The sequence below is a fragment of the Bos grunniens genome, chromosome 5 (assembly GCF_055505025.1).
Source record: "Bos grunniens cultivar Pamir isolate PY7600 chromosome 5, Bosgru_T2T1.0, whole genome shotgun sequence".
NCBI lineage: Eukaryota > Metazoa > Chordata > Mammalia > Artiodactyla > Bovidae > Bos > Bos grunniens.
Genome location: NC_141169.1, coordinates 113,307,885 through 113,317,536, shown reverse-complemented (window position 1 = coordinate 113,317,536; position 9,652 = coordinate 113,307,885). Strand labels below are relative to the sequence as shown.

General features: G+C 51.7%; 1 protein-coding gene and 1 long non-coding RNA gene across 3 annotated transcripts; both read right to left on the bottom strand.

The window, feature by feature from the left end:
- Positions 1-606: 606 nt before the first annotated feature.
- LOC147373125 (uncharacterized) lies at positions 607-5,514 on the bottom strand. Of its 2 annotated transcripts, XR_015164533.1 has the most exons (5): positions 5,238-5,486; positions 4,484-4,592; positions 3,745-3,858; positions 1,882-2,044; positions 607-749 (listed from the first exon to the last, which is right to left on the bottom strand). It is a non-coding gene; the product is annotated as an uncharacterized LOC147373125 (long non-coding RNA). The 2 variants fall into 2 exon arrangements; XR_015164534.1 differs by lacking the exon at positions 1,882-2,044 and having other exon boundaries at positions 5,238-5,514.
- A 350-nt stretch (positions 5,515-5,864) lies between these two features.
- On the bottom strand, positions 5,865-9,424 carry MCHR1 (melanin concentrating hormone receptor 1). The gene is made up of 2 exons (XM_086402982.1): positions 8,941-9,424; positions 5,865-7,727 (listed from the first exon to the last, which is right to left on the bottom strand). The coding sequence occupies exons 1-2, from the start codon at positions 9,020-9,022 to the stop codon at positions 6,748-6,750; spliced, it is 1,062 nt and encodes a 353-aa protein (XP_086259108.1). The 5' UTR covers positions 9,023-9,424; the 3' UTR covers positions 5,865-6,747.
- Positions 9,425-9,652: the final 228 nt, after the last annotated feature.

Below are 9,652 nucleotides of genomic sequence, written 5' to 3'. Positions count from 1 at the left end.
ACTACAAAACACACATATACACAGAATGGGCCTGCCGGTGACGTAACCCCACTCGGGTGAACGTGTGACCTACTCCAGCCAATAAGAGTGTTCCATGTTCCTAGATCTTATGCGTGGTTGGGTGGAAGGGGAAGGTGGGTAACTCACAGGGGATCATTCAGAAGCTTTTTTGGGTTTTGAAACAGATGTTGGAGGGAAAGATGGCAAGAACATGTCAGGTGGCAGGACTGAAGTCCCAGCTAATATCCTGTAGTTGCTGCCTGTGAGGACAATACAAGTTCACACAACTGCTGGAGGTCATCTTTGCTACTACACTGGGGACCCCATCACTTGAGGAAGAGGCAACAGAGAGGAAAACTGAGCAAAGCAATGGAGAGAGAGAGGGCATGGGGAAGACAGAAAGGGAGAGTCTGTCCTGAGGACAGAGCTTGAGCTGTTAGATCCACTCATGACTGAAAGCTTAGCAAGCTCTGAACTTTTCCACTAACTAGGCCAGAATTTTTTGCTCAAATCAATTGAGTTGGATATTTGTCATTTAGAACTAAAAAGGCTCTTACCAATTGTCTTAGCTTGGGCTGCTGAAATAAAACACCATAGACGCGGTGGCTTAAACAACAGACAATTTATTTGTCACAGCTCTGGAGGCTGGAAGTCGAAGATCAAAGTGCTGGCTGATTTATTTCCTGGTGAGAGCTCTTCTCCTGGTTTGTAAATGGCTGCCTTCCCACTGCGTCCTCACGTGGCCGCTCCTTGGTGTGTGTGAGTGGAGAGAGAGAGTCTTATCAGGGCACTAATCCTCTCGTGAAAACCCCACCCTCATGACCTCATCTAAACATAATCACGAGGACTTCTCTGGTGGTCCAGTGGTTAAGAATCCACCTTGCAATGTAGGGGACTCAGGTTCCATCCCTGGTCAGGGACTAAGATCCCACACGCCTTGGAGCAACTAGGCCAGTGTGCCACAACTACTGAGTCCGAGAGCCACAGCCGGAGAGTCAGTGCACTGCAGTGAAAGATCCTGCACGGCATAAGACCCAGCACAGCCAAAAATAATAATAATAATTACCTCCTGAGGGCCCATGTACAAATACCATCACAAGGGTTAGGCTCTCCACATATGAATTTTGGGCAAAGACAAGTCAGTCCACAATACCAACCTAATCTTTAAAATGTTCATATCTTTCTTTTATTAAAAAAATTTGTATTTGGCTGTGCTGGATCTTAGTTGCAGCAGGAGGGATCAGATCCCACATGCTGAAACTAAGAGTTCGGATGCTGCAACTAAAATGTTCATATCTTTCTCATCAGGACTTCCTAATTGCAAATAATAGAAAGCCCAACTGAAATAGCTGTTAAAATATAGGGAACTTATTGACTCCTATAATGAAACAGTTCAAGAGCATCCTAGCTTCAGGTAAGGCTGATCAAAGCCCAAACAATGTCAACTGATTCTCACCCTCTCTCTTTCAGCTCTGATACATCTGAACTGGCTTCATTCTCAGGAAGGTTTTACCCTAGCTTTACTCCAAGGTGGCTGCTGGCAGCTCGTGGAGCCGTGTGCTTCCTGGGTCAGGTCTAGAGTGGGGGGTTGGGAGGTACCCTGTTCAGTAGCTCTAAACAGAGAAGAATCAACACTTTCCTTCCCAGAAGTCCTGGCTGACTTCTTACTTCCCATTGGTTGTTCTTACCTCCCCTGAATGAACCACTGTGAACAGGGAGATGGGATAGCAACTGGTTAAAGCCAGTTGGGCCCCATCTGTGGAGCTAGGGTGGGGTCTGTACTTCCTAAACCAGGAAGATTTAGGTTGGAAGCTTAGGACATTATCACGAGGGTTAACAGAACAGTTGCTTAAACAAATAGGGATTTATTTTCTTGCACACCTAGAAGCCTGGAGGTTGATGTTGGTTCAGCAAGTCATTGATGCCCTTGGGGACCCATGTTCTCTTGGTCTTCCTGACCCATCAGCCCTGGAGCATTGGTTTGCATTCTTGTACTTGTCACTTCATGATCTCAAGAGAGTGGCTGCAGCTCCGGTTGATGCATCTGCATTCAAGGCAGGGAGAAAGGAGGAAGAGCCCAGATGCTACCAACCTGATCTGTTTCCTTTAGTCAGGGAAGCGAAATGTTTTCTAGAATTCTCCACAGCAGACTTCTGCTTAGGTCCTGTTTTTGTTTTGATTTTTTAAAAACCTGTTTCTTAAGGAAACATACGGATAGAAGGGAAACACAATTTTGCATTTTCCATATTCAAAGTGGACCTTATTGGTCTTCTCTTTAAGCTCCTTTTCATTGATTGATTAGGATTTGCTGTTAATTGATTAGGATTGATTGATTAGGATCAGTTTTAGGATTCGCACGAGAAGAGAGAATTCACACAGCTAGCATCCTTGCCTTCTGTCCTCATAGAGGTATATTCAGCTCTTTTGTGAGACATTCTGGAAGATGGAGGAATTTTATCTTAAAACTGACCAAGCCTTCATTGTGTAAGACACTTGCATCATTGAGGATTCAAGCTGTGATTTGAATTCTGTGACATTTTTATAAAGGTAAAATGTTACAACTACTTTAATTACTGTTATAAATAGCTTTATAATGTGGAAGACTCATTGCTTAACTCTAAGACTTTGGAATTCTCATTTTTTAAAAGGATATATAAGGCTACCCTTTTATAATAAATTTTAATTCAATACGTCAGTTACAATTTGGCACTTGTCATGGGCGCTTGCCATCCACCTCTACAAGGATTAAATCATGTGCTGCTGCAGCTGCTGATTTTCAACAACCCCTGAAAGGAGTTCAAAGTGGAGAGCAGAAATGAGGCACTCTCTGTTGGGCTGATGGGGGGTCTTCAGGGAGTTGGATATGTTCAGAAGCCGATTTTATGAGCCTAAATCTTGTACCTCCTCATATCTAGAAAAGCGTTAAAATCCTTCATGATGATGACTGCTCCTCATGACCAGCAGAAAGCTTCTGCAAAATATACGTGCTTTGATTGCATTGTGCATGTAGTCCCCCTTTACCAAAATCACATACACACTAACGCTCCCCCTGCCTCTCTGGAGCAGTTCCTCAGAGCTAACGCAAGTGCTGTCTTCAGGCTGCAGTCCTCATTTTGCCCCCCAATAAAATGTGACTCGCAACTGTCACATTGCACAATATTTCAAGTCGACATAGAGCAAGATTAATCACCTAATAAGTGGCATAACTTGGAAGTTTTATAGGAGCCCAGAGAATGACTGACTCATTGCAGGCTGGAGAGGGCTGGGAAGGCTTTGTGCGCAAGTAGGGAACTGAGCTGGAGTAGAAGGTGGGTAGGATTCAGGCAGGCACCGGGGTGTGTGCATGCTCAGTTGCTTAGTTGTGTCTGACTCTTTGCAACCTTTTCAACTGTAGCCTGAGTGGTTCCTCTGTCCATGGGATTTCCTGGGCAAGAATACTGGAGTGGGTAGCTATTGTCCTTCACCAGGGGATCTTCCTGACCCAGGGACTGAACTCTCATCTTTTGCATTGGCAGGTGGATTCTTAACTGCTGAGCCATCAGGGAAGCCCAGGCATGGGGCAGAGAGGTCAAATCACAGGACAGAGGCAGGACTTGTAAGTCAGTTGCAATCAATCAGAGAAGGGAAAGAACCTGGAGCAACCCATGGAGCTTCATGGAGGACAGGATAGGAAAAGTAATATAATTAACAACGAACATGGTTACATTGTATGCTTTCTGTGTCTAGTAGAAATTTAAAAATCACCTTTTTAGAATTATGTTGCAGGGAATTCCCTGGCAGTCCAGTGGTTTGGACCTGGTGCTTTCTCTGCCAATGTCACACATTCCATCACTGGTGGGGGAACTGAGATCCTACAAGCTGTGCGGTGCCGCCAACAAAATAAAAGTAAATAAATAAATAAGTATGCTGCAATATAGTACTTATTGCTCCTGAACAAGTGTTGCAAGTATAAATACTTTCAGGAACCAGGGGAAACAAAAGTGACTCAGACCGAGCTTTAGACAGTAGGGAGTGGTGGCGGGGATTGCAGCAAACTCGGGAGGATTTGTTTTCTCTAAAAAAGGGGGTCACTGCTCAGCCCCAGCCAGCTGTGGTCCCCAGTGACCACCATGATCTTACATCCAATGGGCCCTTCCATGTCTCATCCATCTGACCTCCTGGACAGCTTTGGTCCAGCCATCCACTGCTCCTTAAATGACTCTTCTTTTGTTTCTATGATGCCACAATTTCTGATTTCCTTCTACTTCTCTGGCTATTTCTTACTTACATATTACAGATGTCTCTACTGGCTTGACTGTTCCTTCTCTGTTCAACCTCTGCATGGAAATGTCAAGCCTTTTTCCCTCTGCCTCTGCACTCACTCTTTCCTTAGACCATCCCATCTCCCTAGAGGCCAGTGACTTCCAAGTTTCTATTTCTCCTTCATCCTCCACAGCCAGCTCATCCCAGGCCCTGTGGCTTCTGCTTTACAAATGTATCTCACATATGTGCTTCTTTCTCCATCTCCACTGCCGCCGCTCTAATCCAGGATGTTTCCATTGCCTGGACCACTGCTGTATACGCCAGTCTGTTCAGGTGACTGCTGGATTGGGCTGGGGAAAGACATATTGGAAGAGTTGCCCCCACCCCCATGATAACCTCTCTGTCCTCTTTTCCCTCTCCAGCCATGAGTTCACCTCTCCCCATTCCTCTCCCCTCGGTTCTGTCTACATCACCACCCACTCACGTTCCCGTCTCAAGCCATTTTGCTTCAGCTTCAGTTTTCAATATGGCATTGAGAGTCTCTGGGGCCTTCAGCAGGTCATTCACCCGCCCACTCACCCACCTGTAGCCTTGGTCACCTGCATTTCCTAGGAGAGGCCATCTCACCTATTTCCTCTCCTAGATTCCTCCTTGAAGGGGGAGGGGGTGGGGAAGACAGACCCAGGGAAGCCTTCCACAGGCAAACCAGATACAGGAAAAGCTCCTTTTGCAGAACCAGTGGGTAGGGGTTGCCTTAAGGCTCCCATAAGAGTTGCTTTTCTTTTGTACATCTCAAGTAGATTTGGAGCTTACCTGTGACAGCTAAAGACCCCACTGTTAGAGAGTAAGGAAAACTAACTATCCCCACCCCTTACCACCCCAATTCCCCATGCCCTGGGTGGAATGGAATGCAAGAGGGAAATACTAATACTAATGATTAGAAAAAGCTCCCCAGGACCCAAAGAAGCTGCCCAGAAGTTTGCTAAATAGGCTACCTGCTGCAACTCCGCAGTGAAAAATGAGGACCAAGAAGAGGCTCTGCTGATGCACCTGCTTTGAGGATGTGTCTGGATGAATCAGGACTCACAGTTTGCTCCCACTGTCTCATCCACGTCTTCATGCAGGACGCCTGGCTCCCGGCTTCTCTTGAAGAAGCTGAGACGCAGCATCCTTGGCTGCCGCCCAGCGGCCCCATCTGTAATCTTCTTGCTCAACGTGGCTCACGATCTTCGCAGCCGCAGCAAGAGGCAGGCTCAGGTTCAGGCTGCCCCAAGAAGCCAGCCCTGCAACTTGTGACTCAGCGGAGGAGGTGGTGGGTGGGACTCGTTACAGCCGGCAATGGTAACAACCAAGTGCTTTTGAGCAGAAGGTGGGAAGCTGAGTCCGAGAACAAGCCTGGCAGCGAATTTTTCGTTTAATGAATTCACAGTAATTCCATTTGTGTCATCTTCCCTGTGGGTTTAGACATGCAGATCCCCTGCTTCTTGCTTCCTACAATGCAGCCTGAACCAAGGTCTGGATTCCACAGCCAAGAGACCCCTCCTTCCCTATTTGGCCACCCACCCTCATCGCTTCCCCCCAACCCCCAGGCCCAAGCAATTATACAGGAGCATCCAGAGAGATGTGGGTGGAGATTTTCCTTTATTCTTTTTTTTTTTTTTTAACTTCAGAGAGAAAGGGCTGGAGCAAAAAGCTGATGTCCAAAGCTCCAGGCCTTAGAATGAACCCTGAACGTGCAGGACCCTGATGCGTGTCACTCTGGATCTGGTGACTGACAAATGCACCCCATGGAGACAATGTCCTCACAGCTGCAAAGCCCCCTCACCCCTCCCCATTTTTCTTAATTTCAAAGCCCCCACCCGCACCCACCCGATAGCCTTGTCATTCCCGGGTAGTGGATCTCCCAGCAAATTGGGCTTTTACCTCTGTGGGCTCAGAGCCCCATCCCCACCCCCCAAAGAAACATGCATCGCTTAGAGAGAAAGGGAAATTGACACAGGATGCTTGAACCTGGAGAGCCCGCATGCTTTATTCTTCATCATCCTCCAGCTTGGGAGAAAGGCTGCCTTCCATCCTACCCATGGGAGACAGGAAAGGGCGCTGAGGCTCTGGCACCTTTCCCATCTCCCCAGGGCCCTGTGCCGTACCACTGCGCACACCCGAGCCCTGCCTCATTTTAAACAAATTTGGCCAGAAGCCTTCTACTTCTCCTCTTGGGAAAAAGACATGTGAGAGCTAGCAGGTGTAGGGCTCAGTGAACATTTAAACCAGTCTTCCTGCTCAGTGTCTGTTCAACCCGAACGTCCATCCAGTTCTCAGAAGGAGATTTCTAATGCTTGGAGCCCCCAGACCCGGCGCCAAGCCTCCCCAGTGGTCTGTGACCACCGCTCACCACCCCATCTCCCCACAACCTCCCAGAGCGGTCTTGGGTTGCTCTCAGTGTCTCTCCCCATGGTCTGCTGTGGAGTCCTGACGTGGAGGTGCCCAGGGTGGCAGGGGGAAGCGTCAGGCGCCTTTGCTTTCTGTCCTCTCCTCATCAGCTGTCTGGGCGTTGCTGACGGCGCGGAGCTGCCCCTGGGTCGCTGGCTTCACCGACAGGACCAGGCGTTTCCGGAACGTCTCACAGAGCACGATGTACACAAAGGGATTGAGGCAGCTGTTGGCATAGCCCAAGCTGATAGCCGCGTTGTACAGGTAGACAAAGGTGAGCGTCGGGCGGCTGAGAGACAGCTGGGTCAACTGAAGCACGTAGTAGGGCGCCCAGCACACGAAGAAGACCAGGCAGATGGCGATGGCCGTGCGGGTCACCCTCTTTGTCCGCAGCCGGATGCTGCGTTGAGAGGCGGGGGCCACGGAGGACGTCATGCGCTGCAGGATCCTCACGTAGGCGGCCGTGATGACCACGAAGGGCAGGGCAAAGGCCAGGAAAAACTGGTACAGGGTGAACCAGTAGAGGTCAGTGTCTGGGTTGGGCAGGCGGATGCCGCAGCCCACGGTGCCCCCGGGGAAGGGGATCAGCCTGGCATAGAGCCACACGGGGGTGATACTGATGAAGGACAGGGCCCACAGGAGGCAGATCACCAGGGTGGCCACAGAGGGCTTCCGGAACTTGGTGGAGGAGATGGGGTGGACGGTGGCCAGGTAGCGGTCAATGGCCATGGCGGTCAGGATGTAGGTGCTGGTGAACTGACTGTTGGCGTCCATGGCCGTGATGAGGGTGCACATGGTCTCGCCAAAGTGCCAGACTCCATTGCCCATGAGCTGGTGGATCATGAAGGGCATGCCCAGGAGGAAGAGGAGGTCCACCACCGAGAGGTTGATGATGAAGATGTCGGGGACATTGCTGAACCAGTGCAGCTTGGACTTCTTCACCACTGCGAAGATGACCGTGGAGTTCCCGACAATGCCCAGGAGGCAGATGGTACCAAACACCGAAGGCATGATAATGTTGATGTAGGAGATGCTCCCTGTGCGAGGAGGCAGCCCTGGGGACAGAAGGAGCAAGGGTCGACCATTCGACATGGACTCTGCTCTCTGAGGGCTGAACTCCTACTGGCATGCTCAGCCTCCAGCCACGCGCCTGCCCACCTCTCTATCCACCTGCCATTTCAGTTCAGGGCCCATCTTTCATCTGGAATCTTCCCTGCCATCCTCTCTGCCCACACCGCTGCTAAACCTAACCCCATGCCCTCCTGCACCAGCTTCCTGCTCAATCCCACCAGAGTCTCCTGCACCACCTATTCATTAAAGGACCAGTCCCTTTGCCTCCTGCGTTTTCTCAGAAGGCACAGCGTCACAAACCACAGCTGTCTGCAGAGAATGGTTCTGTGGGCCTCGGGGCTTCACCAGGAAACATTATCGAAATAGCCAGCAGGACACGAACGTGTGTGCATGTGTGGGCATGAGCATGTGTTTCCTCGTTTCCTATTTGCAGCCCTGCTCATTTCATTTTAGGAGTCGCTGGTTGGAAGCCGTGCGCTGATTCCTGGGGATCTCTGTGGGTAACTGTCTCATGGAGGCTTTTGGCCATTAGGCCCACAGCACCCCCTCTCCTGGGTCCCTATCTTCTGAGCCTGGGCTTTCCGAGTGACTAGACTGAACCTGTGTGCCGCAGCCCAGCAACCCAAGAATTTTCTCCATGCAAACCTTTCCTCTGTTTTCTTCTCTTCCCCTTCAAAGCTAGAATTCCAGGGCATCTCAGCGCTGGAAATGTCAGGAAGAGTCTTTCACCAGCAAAGTTAATCCCCTCACATCTCTGGGAGTTATTCCTTCCCACACCTCTTTCGGGAAGGAGACAGTAAGGGTGTTTCAGACCCCACCAGATCACGTAGTTCAAGTGAAAAAACCAAGGGGATGGGTGAATGAGTGAGCTTCCAGCCATCTCCCTACATACAGCCCTCCAGGTTCTCTTGCTTTTGTAGCCTGGAATTTTTACGGCAAAGCATCTTTGGAACTCCTCAGCAGCCCTCCCCTGCCTCCCTCGCGGCTGGCCAACATCCGAGGCTAGCATGCCTCTGCCCCTGCCCCTTCCTCCCCGTAGTCCCCTTCTCCCCTGGCCCTCCGGGAGGGCAGACTGCCCATCTCATTCCCAAGAACTGGCATAAAGTTTCGCAAGCAGTTTAGCTCAGAGGTGAAACCTTCCTGTTTCCCACCCTCGGCGGCGCAGAGGAGGGAGGCCCGCCCTCCAGCGCATCTCACCGGCCGAGGTGAGGTTATCCGGGCTTTCCGAGGTGTTGCTGGCATTGGGGCCGGTGGGCAGCTGCGAGGCTTCCAGGTCCATCCCGCCGGCGCCGGGGGTGCCCGCTCGCCCGTCCACCCACGCAGGCTGCCGCAGCCTCCCGCGCCGGTCCCGAGCCCGGGCCCCAGGAGCCCCGCAGTCCGGAAGGGGGGTCTTCCTCGGGCTGCCCGGCAGTCTCCGCCGCCTGCGATCCCCACCGCTCTCCCCTCCCTCCTTCCCCGGCTCCCACTGACATCACCTAGACACATTAACATTCGGAGGCAGATGCGCGTTAACCTCTTCGGTCCTGCGCCGCAGCTCTGGCTTCCGACTGCCTGCAGAGCCCAGCCGGCCGGTCAACCCCATCGGGGACCGGGCTTCCTTCCCTCCTGCACTTGGGGCCGTGTCTCCTGTGCCACCGGGGGTGCTGCTGGCTGCCCGCGAGGCTCCAGTCTCTCCAGAGGCAACGGGCTGCCTCCCTGTGGAGGAGGAAGGGAGCCTGGCCCGGCCCCTCACCTCCCCGCCCCCCGGCCCACCCCCCCCCCCGCCCCCCGCCACCCCGGGCCGCTGAGCAGGGGCTGGGGTCGCTGTGCTGGGAACTTGGGAAGGGAAGGCTTGGACCACTGGCATGCCCGCCTCCAGGCCACCCAAGGCCCCTTCCCAGCGCCCCATGGATTCCAAGCTGTGGAGTTG

Excerpts from the sequence above, each read along its gene's own strand:
- MCHR1 (XM_086402982.1), bottom strand. The coding sequence starts at position 9,022 with ATGGACCTGGAAGCCTCGCAGCTGCCCACCGGCCCCAATGCCAGCAAC. Across the intron at positions 7,728-8,940 it reads GGATAACCTCACCTCGGCCG|GGCTGCCTCCTCGCACAGGG; the intron begins GTGAGATGCGCT and ends TTCTGTCCCCAG.